The 17090-nt window shown below is 47.4% G+C and overlaps 2 protein-coding genes across 5 annotated transcripts in view; one reads left to right on the top strand and one right to left on the bottom strand.

Moving 5' to 3' along the window:
- Positions 1 to 1617: 1617 nt before the first annotated feature.
- Positions 1618 to 8903, top strand: APEX2 (apurinic/apyrimidinic endodeoxyribonuclease 2). Its single transcript, XM_080651953.1, has 6 exons — positions 1618 to 1926; positions 2891 to 2974; positions 3828 to 4008; positions 4551 to 4697; positions 5442 to 5511; positions 7618 to 8903. The coding sequence occupies exons 1-6, from the start codon at positions 1779 to 1781 to the stop codon at positions 8524 to 8526; spliced, it is 1539 nt and encodes a 512-aa protein (XP_080508079.1). The 5' UTR covers positions 1618 to 1778; the 3' UTR covers positions 8527 to 8903.
- Positions 8904 to 9946: 1043 nt separating this feature from the next.
- Positions 9947 to 17090, bottom strand: part of ALAS2 (5'-aminolevulinate synthase 2) — a 114505-nt gene continuing 107361 nt past the window's right edge. Inside the window, exons 7-10 of one of the 4 annotated variants that reach the window (XM_080652136.1) lie at positions 14491 to 14655; positions 13642 to 13910; positions 12052 to 12214; positions 9947 to 10278 (exon numbers count right to left, since the gene is read on the bottom strand). In XM_080652136.1, coding sequence (XP_080508262.1) covers positions 10115 to 10278; positions 12052 to 12214; positions 13642 to 13910; positions 14491 to 14655 — 761 coding nt within the window. In that variant the 3' untranslated portion in view covers positions 9947 to 10114. The remainder of the gene's footprint in view (positions 10279 to 12051; positions 12215 to 13641; positions 13911 to 14490; positions 14656 to 17090) is intronic. The other 3 variants (XM_080652138.1, XM_080652137.1, XM_080652139.1) reach the window with 3 other exon arrangements.

Below are 17090 nucleotides of genomic sequence, written 5' to 3'. Positions count from 1 at the left end.
ACAAGTCACGCCCTAGCCGGTTTGGCCCAGTGGGTAGAGCATCAGCCTGCGGACCGAAGGGTCCCAGGTTCTATTCCAGTCAAGGGCATGTACCTTGGTACAGGCTCCTCCCCGGCCTGGACCCTGGTCAAGGCGCATGCAGGAGGCAACCAATCAATGTGTTTCTCTCACATCGATATTTCTCTCTGTCTTTCCCTCTCTCTAAAAATCAATGGAAAAAATATCCTCAGGTGAGGATTAAAATAAATAATAATAATTAATAATAAAATGAATTAACTTAAAAAATCAAGTTACTAACCTGTTGGTGCTATTGCTATTGTCCTTTGTTATTCATTTAACAAATATCTACTAACTCCTCTAATATACGTTATCCCCTATATTAGGGGATGGGACTAACAAGACGAATCAGACATGTTCATTGCTCTCAAGTTGCTGGCAGTCTAGAGACAGAAATAGAAATCAATGGTAGCTGTGCAATGATAAGTGCTGTGACAGAATGGACCATAGGGTGCCATGAGGGCCTAGAGCAGTGATTCTCAACCTTTCTAATGTCGCGACCCACAGGTTGAGAACCACTGCTGTAGAGCCTAAGACCATCGGAAAACACAGATATTTACATTACGATTCATAACAGTAGCAAAATTACAGTTATGAAGTAGCAACGAAAATAATTTTATGGTTGGGGTCACCACAACATGAGGAACTGTATTAAAGGGTCGCGGCATTAGGAAGGTTGAGAACCACTGGCCTAGAGGAAAAGATCTAACTGGGGAAGTGGGTGGTTAGGAAAAAGTTACTTAAAAAAATATTCCTTGAGCTGATTAAGATAGGGTTTGAATCCTGACTCTATCACTTCTCTGAGAATGGAGTGAATTCACTCAATCTCTCCTACTTAGTCTCAATGGCCCTTAAAGGATTGTCCTGAGAATGAAATGAGATAATGCATATGTAAGAGCCATGGGAGCTTGGTAGCTCACTTAAATTCTCTGGGCCTCAATTTTACTCATCTGAGAAATGGAGCCAAGAGAATGTATGTGTCCAGCGTCCTTAGGATGTTATAAGGCTCAAGACAAATAATGGCTACAGGGCAGGCTTGAGACAGCCTCCTCCCTCCCACTCTCCCCACCCAATAAAGCCAGAGCCCTCTCCTAAGTCGTATTGCTTCTTAATGCTCTCTCCTGCAGCGGCAAAGTTCCCTTCATGCATCCTTCCTCCCTCGCAGCACAGTTACGTCAGCTGCTCCTCCTAGGGCGCCGGCGCTACAGCAGTCTGCTTTCCGGCAAGGCGGGCTGTCACATTGGGGGAGGGGCTTCGGTGGCTGTACAGTTCCGCTGCATTTGTAAGTCATCAGAAGCATCAAAAGGGCTTTTGGGCAGAGCAGAAACGCAGTCACACTAGGATGCGTGGGCTAAAGTGCTGCGGGACAATGCGGGGGAAAGGGGACATATGTAATACTTTTAACAATAAAGACAAAAAATAATAAAGTGCTGCGGGAGAAGCAGAAGCGCTACCGGAGGCCTTTTTCCCGCCATTCATTCCTCCTAGACGTCCGCACCGCCCCCTGCAGCTTCCTCTCCTGTAGCCAATGGGAACGGAGGGGCTTGAAGCCCCGCCCACGTGCGTTCCACCGTTGCGTGGTACGTCAGAGCGCGCCTGCGCAAGTGCACTCGGAAAGCCGGAAGGCCCGAAGGCCGCGCCAGGGCGACTTGGGGGAGCCCGCCGCTCTCGGGTCCCCGGGTAGGGCGCGGGCTGGGAGGCTTAAGGTATTTGGTGTCACAATGCTGCGCGTGGTGAGCTGGAACATTAATGGGATCCGGAGCCCTCTGCAAGCGGAGGAGCCCAACAACTGTACCACCATGGCCATGGCGCGCATTTTGGACAAGCTGGATGCTGACATCCTCTGTCTTCAGGAGACTAAAGTTACCAGTGAGCGTTCAAGAATCCAAGACCCCTACCATACTTTCCCCTTTCTGCTAACTTGCCCGCCGCTCCATCTCATTTCACTCTTCCATTTCTGTCTTTAGAATCCTCCCCTTCTTAGACCCTCTCAGAACCCCGGTCCCCTCCCCTTGAAACCCCTATTTCTCAATTCAGCTAGATCTCCTAATTCCCAGTTCATCTCTCCTGTCCCCAGCAGACCTTTAATTCCCTCCCCCTTGCAACCTCCATCCTCGCTCAGATCCTCTAATTCCCATTCATTCTCCCACCCCGGCTCAGGCCCCATAATTTTCTCCCCACCCACACACTGTCCATCTCCCACTTCCAAGTCAGACTCCCCAATTCCTCCTCCCTGCCCCCAGCTCAGATCCTTTCATTCCCACCCCATTTTTGCCCCCAAATCGGACTCCCTAATTTCCTCCTTATACTTTCTAATTAGATCCCTGGTTCCCCTTATCTCTCCTCCCATCTCTGCTCCCCAGCTCAGAGCCTCTCATCATTTCTCCCTCGTGTCCCATCCCAAGCTTATTCCTCCCAATTCCCTCTCCTTCCCATCCATCTCCCACCCCCAGCTCCCTCTCCTGATTCCTTCTCTGCCCCACACACTCCCTTCTGAGACTCCCTAACTACTTTTCCTACCATCTCCAGTTCAGATCCTCTAATTCTGATTCCCTCTCCTACACCCAGCCCAGATTCCCAGCTCCCTCTCCCAGATCCCCATTTCCCTCCCCCAGCTCCGTCCTGTCAGTTAGTCACCTCCCTCCTCCTATTCTCCACCTCCCATTTCATAGTTCCCTCCTAATTCCGATATCAACTCCCTCTCTAGTCCTTGACTTTCTAGCTCCTCCTCTAATCATAGATACAAGGAATTAGCCTTACAACTGTAATTCCAGGCCTTTATGTGCCCTGGGTCTTAGTTTCATCTCTGACATAATCTTGCATCTTTTTCCAGGGGATGTGCTGACAGAGCCCCTGGCTATCATTGAGGGCTATAACTCCTATTTCAGCTTCAGCCGCAACCGTAGTGGCTATTCCGGTAAATGGGGGTTTCTGGGGACTTGAAATTGGTGATGAAAGCAGGTAGGAAGAAAGGGTTTTCCAATATTTGATGAGAAGGTAATGAGAAACTTAGGCTTTTAGTCCATAGAGCTAAAGCCCCATAAAATTATGTGTCAAATTTTATGTGTAAAATTATCCTATTGGACCTCATAAGCACAGTAGTGTGGTGGTTACTTGTATGAGCTCTGGAGTCAGACTGCCTGGGTTTAAATCCTAGCTCATTTCCTAGCTCTGTACCCTTTGACAAGTTGCTTAATCTCTTTATGCCTCAGCTAGAAAATGGGGATAATACGTACCTCCTAGGGCAGTGGTCCGCAAACTGCGGCTCTCGAGCCACATTCAGCTCTTTGGCCCCTTGAGTGTGGCTCTTCCACAAAATACCACATGCGGGCGTGCACGTACAGTGCGATTGAAACTTCGTGGCTCATGCGCAGAAGTCGGTTTTCGGCTCTCAAAAGAGATTTCAATCGTTGTACTGTTGATATTTGGCTCTGTTGACTAATGAGTTTGCTGACCACTGTCCTAGGGCAATTATAAGGATTACACAAATGAGTTCATGTGATAATGGTAGTAGCTAACACTAGTTGAATACTTACCATGTATTCATGTACAACACTTAGAATATTAGCTGTTGTACGTGAAGAAATTGAGACTTCTGGGTTTGAGTAGAGTTTCCCCAGGCTCTAGGGAGTCATCAAGGCCTTTGAGTTGGTAGAAGCGTTGATACAACCACACTTGATGGAGATGACTCGGGTGACTTGAGGTGACTTGTGTGGGGGCAACAGGCTGTTGGCTGCCAGGCCTGCTCAAAATACCCTGTCTGTCTCTAGGTGTAGCCACCTTCTGTAAGGACAGCACCACCCCACTGGCTGCTGAAGAAGGCCTGAGTGGCCTACTTGCCCCTCAGAATGGGGACGTGGGTTGCTATGGAAACATGGATGAGTTCAGCCAAGAGGAGCTTCGGGCTCTGGATAATGAGGGCCGGGCCCTCCTCACGCAGCACAAGATCCGGTAATAGCCCACCTCCCCCTGTCACTGAGCACTGCTGGTTGTAGGTGGTGATTCTGAGGCTAGCCTTTATAAACAGGCATTCACCATAGGAAACTTCCCAAACTTGCCTTTCCTGGACTCTAGTCCTGGCTGGGTTACTCACTGTGTGACACTGGGTAAATCGTGTTCCGTCTGAGCCTTGAGTTCCCCATCTCTACAGGGGGCAAGGCCAGGAGATTCAGCTCTCGTATTTCCACAGGCACAAACAAAAGCAATTTATCGTGGGCTGAACTCCTTGCCCCAAGGTGCTCTCATTCTGTGTGTCCTGTCTTTTTGACTGGTAGCACCATCCCCTGCTTTACCTGGCTGTCATCCTAGATGGCCCTCTCCTTGCCAAATCTATAGTCAGTCCCCAAGTCCTGTGTGTGCCAGCTCGTTCATGTCTTTCTGTCCCCTTTCTTTGCGCCCATCCCACAGATAACCCATTAAGTGAAAGCCACAAGGTGTGGGGAGGAGAGGCTTGAAAATGACTCATTTTCTTGGGGGGGTTCTGTTCTCCCCAGCACATGGGATGGTAAGGAGAAGATCTTGACCATAATCAACGTGTACTGCCCCCACGCTGACCCTGGGAGGCCTGAGCGGCTGACCTTTAAGATGCGCTTCTATCGCTTGCTACAGATCCGAGCAGAAGCCCTCCTGGCAGCTGGCAGGTACTGCAAGCCTGGGCAGCAAGGCTTCCTTGAGTTTATCTTGTGTGCCCAGCCTATGTCAGGCTCCATTGGAAGGGAAATGGGATCTTCATCTTTGTGAGTTTTTTCATAGTCTAGTGGCAGACACCAGCATGCCTGCCTGAATAGGCTCTGCTCTATAAGAGTTATAAGGACCAGGGAAAGGAACACAAATACAGGGTTTGTACTCAAATACCTCTTGTGGCTCCTCCTTTTACTCACTACAAGCCCCAAGGGTAGTCCTGCTTCTCTTTTCTCTTTTGTCCAATGAATGTATGACTCTCTGTCTCGCAGAATAGCTTTAAGAATGAAATGAGATGAGAAATATAAAATTCCTGGGAGCAAATAATAAGTGTTATCCCAGAGAGGGACAGGAAAGTGAGGGTGTGTTAGAGTAATCAAAGGATGCTTCCTAGAAGAAGTGATACCCCAGTTCAGCTTTGAAGGACCAGGAAAATACCCTGAGGTGATCAGCCAGACAGTCATGTCAGATGGAACAGTGTCACCTTTGGAGATCAGAATTGAGTTGGTCAGGAGTAAAGGGCAGCAAGGTTACAATGAGATTGGAGAAGGAGGCTGTTCTGAGTTGCTGTTGGTTCTCACCTTGGCCTCAATTTGGGAGGTGGCCTGTCTGAGCTCTTGAGCCCAGGAGAACATAGATGGGCCAGGACTACTGCTTCCCTCTCTTGACTTCCCAGTTGACAATCCCACTGTTGTGTTTTTCAGCCATGTGATCATTCTGGGTGACCTGAACACAGCGCACCGCCCCATTGACCACTGGGATGCAGTCAACCTGGTAAGGCTCCCTCTATGCCTCTGAACTCACTCCTGACTGTGGTTCTGTTCAGCCAGCCAATCAGTGCTGTTTTTTGTTTTTTTGTTTTGTTTTGTTTTGTTTTGTTTTTGGCTCAGGAGCAGCTTCCTTCCTGGAAAAGCAGAACTTAGTTTGAAATACTATTCTCAAACCACTGAGGATTGTTTATTCATTCAATAGACATTACTGACCCTACCCTTGACCTAGCCTGACTCACATGATGGGGACTCAGGTTACCACCCAGTTCTGGCTCTTGGCCCCTCAGAGCTCTCTGCGTGGTGGTGGGCTATGGACACATGACCAGCCACTTATGGAATGGTGTCTTCAGGGCTGAGACAGAGATGGCAGTCCAGGTAGCTAGGGAGCTCAGAAACGGGATTCCTGGACGAGCCTGGGCATCGGGGAGGCATCTGAAAAATGTCCTGAATCTTAAAAGATGAGTAGAGTAGAGGTTTGGGATGAGGGCACCAAAGCATTCTAGCATGAGAAAAGGCTGCAGGTTGAGAATTTGCCTGGTGTGCATAGGGAGCTGTAAGTCCCATTCTTATTAGGGGGTGACATAGGAAGGGAGGTGAGTGGCAGGAGATGGGGCCCCTTTGGAGCCAGAATTCAAGGGCCAATCATTTTTCTTTTTTAGTTTTTTTTTTAACTATATCTTCATTGATTTCAGAGAGGAAGGGAGAGAGAAAGATAGAAAGAAACATCAATGATGAGAGAGAATCATTGATTGGCTGCCTCCTGCATGTCCCCTAATGGCGATCAAGCCCACAACCCAGGCATGTGCCCCTGACTGGAATCGAACTTGTGACCCTTCAGTCCTCAGGCTGATGCTGTATCCACTGAGCCACTGAGCCAAACCAGCTAGGGCAATCATTTTTCTAATACACTCTGTCTTCTGCTCATGAACCTTTTTCTTTTTTTTTAGTTCAGAACTGTCCTAGATCTAAGTGCACCTCCTACCTTCTTTCTTCCAGCAAACGAGAATTAATAGCACCAGGCCACATGACACTGTCCAAAGTAGCAGAATATGTCCACTTCCCACAAGACCAGCTCTTCTAGTCTTCTCATCTTTAAAAATGGCACTATCATCCCATTGGTTGCTCTTCCCAGAAGCCTGGGAATTGTGTTACTATTGTCCTTCTTCCCTTCTCTACCCTTCCCACATTCAATTGGCCAGCGAGTACTATAGAGTCTAACTCCACATCATCTCTTTTTTAAAAATATATTTTTATTGATTTCAGAAAGGAAGGGAGAGTGATAGAGATAGAGACATCAATAATGAGAAAGAATCATTGACCGGCTGCCTCTTGCATGCTCCCCACTGGGGACTGAGCCCGCAACCCGGCATGTGCCCTGACTGGGAATCAAACCATGACCTGGTTCATAGGTCAAAGCTCAACCACTGAGCCACACCTGTCGGGCTCCAGATCATCGCTTAATTTCAGTTTTCTCTGTCTCCTCTGGTACACCTCTAGTCTAAGTGACCATCATCTCCTGCTGGCATGAACTATAGTAGTCATCTTCTGCTGGTATTCTGGCCCTCAGTTTGGCTTCCCCTCAAGTGTTTGGGTATACTGTCCCTCCTTCCAGAGGCCCATAAGAGAGGCTGTTCTCTTCATTGGTAACGCCCTCTGCCTAGGTTACTCCTGCTCAGTGTTGTTTGAACATTTGTTGATTGAATGAGTGGGTGGGTGAATTGGATGGATGGATGAACTGGGGAGCAGAGTCAAAGGAAGTAATCAGACATGGATTTCTGGAGCCCCTGAGCACAGGAGTGAGGGATGATCAGGGAGGGCTTTGACACAAGAGAAGCCAAATAGTGCCAGAGGGTTTAAATGAAAAGGCAGCAGTCTTCTAACTCCTAGCCCTAGCCCTACTTTTTAGAGGCAGCCACCTTTAGCTTCCTATTTTCCATTCTTTTGGTGAGCAATTCTAAGAATTGCTTTGATGAAGCAAATAACAAATCAGGAAGGATGGAAATGGAATCCCAGCCATTGCTGGCTTACGTTTTCTTGTCTGTAAAATGAAGCAAAGTCCCTTCCGGCATCTAGTTCTGCCTCTCTCTTTGTCCCCCTTCCCTTTCCCCAGGAATGCTTTGAAGAGGACCCAGGACGCAAGTGGATGGATGGCCTGCTCAGTAAGCTGGATTGCCAGGGTGGGTCCCACGTTGGGGCTTTTATCGATACCTACCGCTGCTTCCATCCGAAGCAGGAGAGGGCCTTTACCTGCTGGTCAACAATCACTGGCGCCCGCCGTCTGAACTATGGCTCCCGGATTGACTATGTGCTGGGAGACAGGACTCTGGTTATAGACACCTTCCAGGACTCCTTCCTGCTGCCTGAGGTGATGGGCTCTGACCATTGTCCCGTGGGTGCAGTCTTGAGCGTGTCTTCTGTGCCAGCAAAACAATGCCCTCCTCTTTGCACCCGCTTCCTCCCTGAGTTTTCAGGCACCCAGCTCAAGATCCTTCATTTCCTAGTCCATCCAAAACAAGAGCCTGTGTCCAAGCAGTCAGTGCTGCAGCTCAGCAAGCAAACCCAGGGACAGATGCGCCAAAACAAAGCCCATGTGCGCTCGATCAGGCCTCAGCCAAGTCGGGCTGGCTCCAGCAGAGGCCAGAAAAAACTGATCAACTACTTCCAGCCATCCTCCAGCCGTCTCCAAGCTTCTCCCAATTTGGAGCTTCCTAACCTGTGTGCCCTTGTGACCCCAAAGATCCCAGAAGACGAGGTGATGGGCAAAGGGGTAGAGGGGCAGGCCAAGGATGCAGAGGCCAAAGATAAGAAGGAGGTACGGACCTCATTCTGGAAGTCTGTGCTGGGGGGTCCCTTGCCCATGCCGCTCTGTGGGGGCCATGGGGAGCCATGTGTGATGCGAACTGTGAAGAAGGCAGGACCCAACCAGGGCCGCCACTTCTACATGTGTTCCAGGCCCCGGGGGCCTTCCACTGACCCCTCTTCTCGTTGCAACTTCTTCCTCTGGAGTAGGCCCAGCTGAGCCCACCCAGCCGAGGGATATCTGGCCTGGTCAGCCCTGTACATGAACTGAGGCCAGCACCTTCCTAAGCTGTCACCTCCTCCCCCTAGGCCTCCTTCCCCACCCCCCTCCTCCTCCTTCACCTTCCTCAGGAATCCTTCTGTTTCTTCTTTCTCTTCCTCCTCTAAGGCCTCTCTCCTCTCTCTTCTGCCTTGCTCCTCATTGGTGAGCTACTTGTGCCTTAATTCTGCACCCCAGTCCTCCACCCCAATTTCCACCTTCCTGTAAGAGGTACACAAGAACCAATTGCTCCAGGAACTTTTAAGACCCTTTCCTCCCTTGCTAGGAAATGTATCTGCCTCAATAAAGTTTGTGTCTTTGTTTTAGTGCACCATGTCATTTGAAGGTTTTAGATATGCTCCATGAGATGTTATCTCAATACTGGGTTTGCCAACTGCCTGTCGCCTGGTGGTATAACTCAGGAAGATGGGAGGAAGGAAGAGTGGTGCTCACCATAAAGGGCTCTGCTGAGTTGTAGGGGTTCTTGCACTACTGAGGTTGGCTCGACAGAGGAGGTGGGTGTGGTGTGACAGAAATCTCAGGTGGGTTGGATAGCCATAAACCAACACTTCCCAACTGGTGTGTCTGACAGCTGCCATAAATGGGTTATGGGGTGGAAAGTAATGGGTCTCAGCTCTAGAGTTGCCAGCCAGGGTCAAGAATTGCACAAGTGTCAGGGAAGATTTCCTCCTAGGCAAGTATCACTAGTTTACCCAAGTATGCCATGCAAATGTTTTCTGTGTGACCTGGGAAGGTTGGGAGCATTGCCTTGAATAAGTTGCTTTCTATAGTCAAGCCTCTTGGGGCTGGTAATCCTGTTCTATAAGGTGTGGGAAGGCAAGGATAATGGATTGAGGAGGACATCCATTCCTTCTGCTGGAAAATAACTCCAAAGTTTTGGGGAACTACTCTTCTCCTCTAGGCAGATTGGTTTGAGCCGACTCTACCTCCTGGCTTCAGGGGCTATCCGAGGCTCAGGTGTCCAGGCCTACCAGTGAAGAGTCAATCCCAGGATTTTTGTTGAAACTATTGGGTGAGAGCCATCCTATATAATAAAAGGCTAATATGCAAATTGTCCCCTCAACCTGAAGTTTGACCAGGGGCCGGGGCCAGCTGGCCAACCACCTGTGGCCCCTCCCCCCGGCCCAGCCTGGCCCCATTGGCCCCAATTGGGGTGGCCAGCAGGACCCCACCCGTGCACGAATTCGCGCACTGGGCCTCTAGTTTCAAATAAACCTGCCAAGTGTCTCCGCTTTTGTCCAACTTACTGTATAGTCTCCTTCTTTCTGGATTTCAGTTTCCCTACCAGTAAAATGGGGTGGTCGGATCTACAAGTGATCTGTGGTTTACTGATGGCCCTGCCACTTGTCCTTAGGGAGTCGGGTTTAGTGCAGTCGTTTGTTCTCTGTCCAACAGAGGGCAACAAATGCTGCAATTTGCTCTTTATTTGTTTTCAACTCAAGTCAGCTGAAGGCACACAACAAAGCAAAGGAAGAGGCCCAGCCCCAAGTGAAGTGCAGGTGGCTGGGGATCCAAGTCAGCTGGCTTCTCATGCATAGGTGGTGACATACTGGGGACCCATGTTTCCAAAGTAGGAGCGTTCCCACTCACTCATGAGCTCGAAGTGCACAGGACGGCGACAGAAATTGCAGGAAGCCACAGACACGTCCTGGAGGGGCAGCCCCACCTCAGTCCAGGCCACCAGCAGCTTCTCTGAAGATGGTGAGAGGAGAGGAGGGAAAGAATTGGTTAGACTAGGTTTTCTTAATCCTTGTGTCACAGTATAGCTGTGCCAAGATGTAGATTCCCTTCAACCCTTCAAGATGTCTTGGAACTAGAAGTAGATTCTTGTTTGCTCCAGTGTGTGTGATGAACGTTGCCATTTGTGAATGGGTGCTGTGATGTATAAAAGATTGGCAAGCTCCTAATTTGACACAATTTATAGCTGTACTGGCCTGGTACAGGACATGCTATGGCCCAAGAAGTGAAACCATCTACTTTGAAACACCTAGCCTGGAGAGAAAAATGACACTGACAGTAACCACACAGTGTCACTGTTGTGACACGGGAACCTGGGGTGGGGAGTGTTCCTGGAGGGGGTGGAAACCCAGAGGAGAGAACCTGACCTCACTTTCAGAAATGCCTCAGGTGTGTGCCAGGGCTCTGTCCATGGCTTGTTTTTTTAAAAAAAATAATCCTTTTCCATTGATTTTTAGAGAGTGGAAGATGGGTGAGGAGACAGACAGAGAGAGAGAAACAGCGATGTGAGAGACATCGACTGGTTGCCACCCAACCAGGGCTGGGGATTGAGCCTGCAACTGAGGTACATGCCCTTGACCAGAATCTCATCCACGACTCTTCAGTCCACAGGCCAATGCTCTATCCACTGAGCCAAACTGGCTAGGGCTGTCCATGGCTTTTTAAATGACCATTCCTTTGGTGATCTCATACAGTCTCATGGATTTAAACACCATCTTTATGCTGATGATTCTCAAATTTTCATCCCCATCCCAGACCACCCTCCTGAATTCTAGACTTGTATCTTCAGTTGCCTTTCAATATCTCCAATGTCAGGCCCCATGCTAAAAACTGCACCCTAAAGGAATACAATAAATTTTAGGTGAATTGACTAAACTGCCAACTTTCAGGATAAAAACCAAGCTATTCAGTTAGCACTATAAATCTCTCAATCCAGCCCTTGTTTTGTATTGTCTTTTTGACACTCCCCTCCCCCACACCATTCCTACTATCCTGCATTCCTCTAACACCTGCTTATTATTTTTTAAAAATATTTTTTATTGATTTCAAAGAAGAAGGGAGAGGGAGAGATAGAAACATCCATGATGAGAGAGAATCATTGATTGGCTGCCTCCTGCATGCCGCCCCCCCCCCCCCCCCCGGGGATCAAGCCTGCAACCTAGGCATGTGCCGTGACCGGGAATTGAACTGTGACCTGGTTCATAGGTCGACACTCAACCACTGAGCCACACCGGCTGGGCACCTTCTTATTCTTGATATATCCAAGGCTGCTTCTTACCCTCTCCTCCTTGCCTTTAAGTTCTTCCCTCTGCTAGGAGTACCCCTCCACACCCTCTTTATTCTCTTGGTTCAATACCATTCACCTTGAAAGACTCAGTTCAGGTGTCATCTCCACTAGGAAGCCTGTCTTGAATCCCATATGTTGGGTCAGGCCCCTCCTTTCTGCTCCCACACCTTCCACATGTACTGTCTTTGTTGAACTTTCACCCCTTGAAGTCATTGTTTGTATCTGCTATGGCCTCCTCAACCAAACTGGAGCCCTACAAGTCTAGGGACTGTTGTGTGTGTGTGTTTTTAATCCATTTATGGCCCTAGTGTAGAGTCTGGCACACAATAGATGTTTCAGAAATATATTTTTAAAATGAATGGCATCCATTCACTCAACTTCTTCAGATCCTGGGGCTGAAAGGAGGGAAAGTGCTATAGGCAACCATGTTGAGGACTTACCCACAAAGTCTTCCATCATCTGAGGGCTGTGATGGGGGGAGGGTGCCAGGCGCAGCAGCTCCTCACCCCGGGGGACAGTTGGGTAGTTGATGGCCTGCACATAGATGCTATGCTTGGAGAGCAGGAGATCGCAGATCTTGCTGTTCAGCGCTGCATCACCCACCTGGGCTCAGGAGAAAAGCCTGTCAATATCTATCACCCTTGTCCCGCTATCGCAGGTAGAGGGAACCAGATGAAGGAACAACACTGAATTTCTAAACATATTTTTTTCATAAGGGCCTTAATCAGTGGCAGCTTCAGAATATCTCTATCGAGGAGTTACTCAGAGGCACCAATCAAATTTTAAGGAGTGGGGTGGAGGTGCTGCTAGGAACCTTGTCTTGAAGCTGTGTGCAGAGCAAGCAAGCAGGTTTTACTTAGCTAGTATTTAATTTGGGTGGTTCTGGATAAGAAGGAAAATCCCTTAAGCACCCCCCATCTGGGATGCTGCCACTGGGTTAATTAAAAAACAACAACAGTTATTTACAAAAGCAATATTTCAAGAGAATGTTGGGTTGGTCCAAGGAGCAATGACTATTTCTTTCAACAGTCACAAAAAGTATCCTCCCTGCTCCCCTACTTACCGACATACAAGTGCATGTTATTTAAGAAAGAAGAACATATATACATATATGTATAGTCTATGGACACAGATAATAGTGTGGTAAAGGCCTAGGGTGGGATAGGGGCTGGGTGGAGGGGGGCAAAGGGGAAGAAGGGGGAGACATCTATAACTTTGTAAATGATAAAAAATAATAATAAAGAAGTCGCAGTTAATTTGTAAAGGCAGTAAACACTCAAACATAGTTGAGGATCCAAAATAGCAGCTAGAAAAATAAATAAATAAAACAAAACAAACAAAAATAGCAGATAGTCCCATGGCTTTTGATTTTATATTTTCTGACTTCAATTCTCAATAAAAAAATATATATTTCATGATCATGCTACACACATACACATATGTACATACATGTGCATATAGTCATATGCAAAACTGAAACAAATTTCCCATAAAATGAAACCCTTACTATATGTGATGTACATGTTCTTCGTTGTTATTTTTTTGTAAGCAACTATATTTATAGTCACGATACCATAGATGTGGTGAGTTAAGACAATGGCCATTCCTTAATAAAATACAAGCATTTTCATCATGCATAGTTTATAGGCTCCTTAAGAGGCGGTCTCTTTAAGAAGCTGGATGTTCAAGAAAGATTCTCATCATAACCTATTAAGGTGATGTTATGGCCCACTAATTCTTTATGCACAGTCCGAAAAACACTGAATTATACATAGGTCATAGACTCAATATTGTGAGGGTCAGAACAGTCTAATAAGGATGGCTAATGAAAAAAAAAAAAGAAAAGAAAGTAAGTAAAGAAAAAAACAAAAGACTGGTTAATCCAGAATGACTGATAACTTTTCAAAAATGGTTAACAGGAAAGCAAAGAGTTGATGACAGGAGACAGGAGCAGGTGTCAGTTTGCTGGGTGTGGGAAGGCTCCCAGAAGAGAGAGGAGGAGAGGGTGATGGGAAGCATGGGGCTCTCACCCGGATGGGAATGATGTGGCTGGGACAGGGGATAACAGGAAGGCCCCTGTCCATTAGTAGCTGGCGCATGTGCTTGACATTGCGCTGGTGGGCCCGCCTCAGTGCTTGGCCCTCCTCTCCCTTGAGGAGCCGCACAGATTCCAGAGCCCCAGAAAGCACCATGGGAGGCAGTGAAGTGGTGAAGATGAAGCCGGCAGCGTAGGAGCGCACCATGTCCACCAAGTCACGGGTGCCAGCGATGTAGCCGCCCACACAGCCAAAGGCCTTGCCTGGAGACAGGGAGGAGGAAGATATGCACAGACCCCATTTTCATTCCTCCAAAGAATAGGATCAAACCCCAGGTAACACAAGGAGGTGCAGCAGAAGCTGGAGCTCCAGACTCTCTTCCCAGACCTCTGCTCATTTTTCCTGCCCGTGACAGGAGAATTATTATCAGCAAGAGCTAATAATTCTGCTGCTTTGAGATAGGACTTTCAAGGCCTGCCATATGCAATGACTAGATAGGCAGGAGGTGGGTGGGGATCTTGAGCTGTTTAGGCCCAAAGGTGGAGCTCAGATGAAGCTTGGAGCTGGGATGGGAAACAAGATTAGAACTACAACTCTCCACTTACTGAGCGGAACCTGGCTATTTGGCTCAGCTCAGGGGTCTTCTAAAAAAAAAACACCCAGATTTTTTTTTTAGCAACTCTGTAGTGAGGAGGGAGTGGAAGGAGGGAATCCAGGAGTTCCACAGTCTAGGGCTGTGAATTCTACACAAATAGCTTCTGCAACTTTGGGTAGGGAGAAAAGGATCTTACAGGGGCCTCCTTTCTGGATTATACGTCAGGGAAGTCCAAGGCACTCACTCACCAAGAGTTCCAGAAATGATGTCAATCTTGTGCATAATTCCATCACGCTCCCCAATCCCAGCGCCCCGGGAACCATACAGTCCTACAGCATGAACCTCATCCACAAAGGTCAGAGCTCCATACTGGTGGGCCACATCACACAACTCCTCGAGGGGACAGATGGCACCTGAGCAAAGCCAAGGAATAGAGGTAGATCATAACCCTTCCCCAACTCCATCTCCAGTGTGGAATTGGGACCCACAACTACTTTAGGACTATTTCAGACCTCTCTGTATGCAATGACTGTCTTCACCTCACTCCTGCCCAAGCTCGTGCGTGTTCTTTCTCCCTCTCCCTCTGCCTTCCCTTCTCCCTCCCCTACCCCTCTTTTAAAAATATTTTTTTAATTTATTTCAGAGAGGGAGAGCGAGAGATAAATATCAATGATTCAATGCTGAGAGAGAATCATTGATCAGCTGCCTCTTGCACACCCCAGCTAAGGATCGAGCCTGAAACCCGGGCATGGGAATTGCACTGTGACCTCCTGGTTCATAGGTCGATGCTCAAACACTGAGCCATGCCGGCTGAGCGTCTCCTTCCCCTCTGTGTGTGTGTGTGTGTGTGTGTGTGTGTGTGTGTGTGTGTGTGTGTGTGTGTGTGTGTTTTCCAGGCTATGATCAAGGCTTGCCTCTCTTTCCTATTTTTACTTCATTTTGCCAATATATGTTCTCTTATTTATGTCATTTTCCAGCCTCTCTATGCTTCCTTCCTCCCCACCCCCAATCTGTTTATTTCCATTTAGGATTGGCACTAGCCTGTGTGATACCTTTGTTTAAATAAATTGAAAAAAGTCACATTTTGCTCCAGGTTAATGCCATTCTGATTTCAGATACCACTCATCCCCTCAGCCAGGTGCTGTTGGCAGCCCTGGCAATATATTTATCCTTCACTGGTCCTCCCTATTTTTATCTGTCTGGCTTTCTGTCACTATCTCTCTTTTTGTGGCATTTCCATCTTTGTTTCTATATCTCTATTTTTAGGTTCTGCCATATTTTTCTCTCTCCCCTCCCATTCTTTCCTCTCTGTGTCTCTGCTTCTCTCCCTCCCTCCTTCACTTCCTCATTGTGTCCCTTTCTGTCTACCTCTCTATCTCTCTGCTTTGGACTTTCTTTCTCTGTACCTTTGTGTCCTTTTCTGTGTGTGTGTGTGTGTGTGTGTGTGTGTGTGTGTGTTGTTGTTGTTGTTTTTATGGTGCCTCTGTCTCTTTGTATTCCCTGTGTCTCCATGACAGCGTATTTCTCATCTCTGTCAATGTTATATGAGGGCACCCCCCCCCCACAGGCTTAATCTCAATCTATTGAACTGAAGGTGAATTAGAAGTGATCTGTAGTTTCCTCTTAATTTCCATACATATTACCTTTTTTTTTCTAGGTTATTGTAGACATCTTATATGCTTATAGTTTTTATAAGGTTTCCAGTGGCTATGAATCCCATATGCAGACTCTGCATATACAAGAATCCACACCTTCACAATCCCTGGAAACTACTCAGGTGCAGAGAATCAAAATACAGAAGAAACTTGTTCACGGGGAAACAGGGACTCCAGGCCAGGATTAAAGAATGTGAGCAACTGGTGGGAACAACCACAGGAGATGGAGCCCAAGACAAATGGGGCAGTGTGATAGCTCAAGCACCATTTCAATGAGAGAAATTCTGCCCTACGATAATTTAGGCAGAGTTTCCATCAAAAAATAAGGAAGCAGCCTTGGTTGGTTTTTCTCAGTGGTCAGAGCGTTGGCCCACGGACCAAAAGGTCCCGGGTTCAATTCCCGGTCAAGGGCATGTACCTCGGTTGCAGATTCATCCCCACCCTGGTCAGGGCTCCTGTTGGAGGGCAACCAATCGATGTCTCTGTCTCATGTCAGTTTCTCTCTCCCTCCTTCTCCTCTCTTCCTCCTACTCTCTCTAAAAGTCAATGGAAAAATGTCCCAGGGTGAGGATTTAAAAACAAATTTAAAAAGGAACCATTCACTTGCGAATGTAAGGAAGTAGGATGGTCCTAACATGGTTTCCACCAGAGAAATCATGAATGAGATTAGTCTCAGTAGTAGGAATATAATCATAGGATGGTTTTACTTTATTGCTAGTTGTAGAAATGTGGGAGTGGGCACAATAAGTTCTGTACATATGTCAACTCGTTTAATTCTCACAGCTACTCTATTATTATCACCTCTATTTTTCAAATAAGGCAACTGAGACATAGCAATTAAGAAACTTGCTCAAGTTAAGTAACTTGTCATGCTGAGTTTTCAAAATGAATAGTCTGGTTTCACGGCCTGTGTATTACCATTACATGATGCTGATGGCATGTATGTTCGCTATATCAGGAACTCTTCTTTGTTTTAGTTGGAAAAGTGACAAATTGAAATGAAGTGAGGGCCTCTTCCCTTCAATAAATCCAGAAGCCGATGTCTAAAATACATGATTTCTGCTCAAAGGGGGCAGCAATAAAATGATTTGAGCATTGTTTCAGTTGGGGAGGAAGAGGCAGGAGGGAAAAGGTCATTTTTTCTACTTAGATCATAATAATTGGGATGACTTTCATTGTCTCTAATTCTTACA

Source organism: Plecotus auritus (genome assembly GCF_963455305.1).
Source record: "Plecotus auritus genome assembly, chromosome: X".
In the NCBI taxonomy this organism is placed as follows: Eukaryota; Metazoa; Chordata; class Mammalia; order Chiroptera; family Vespertilionidae; genus Plecotus; species Plecotus auritus.
This window is presented reverse-complemented; position numbering and strand designations above follow the sequence as displayed.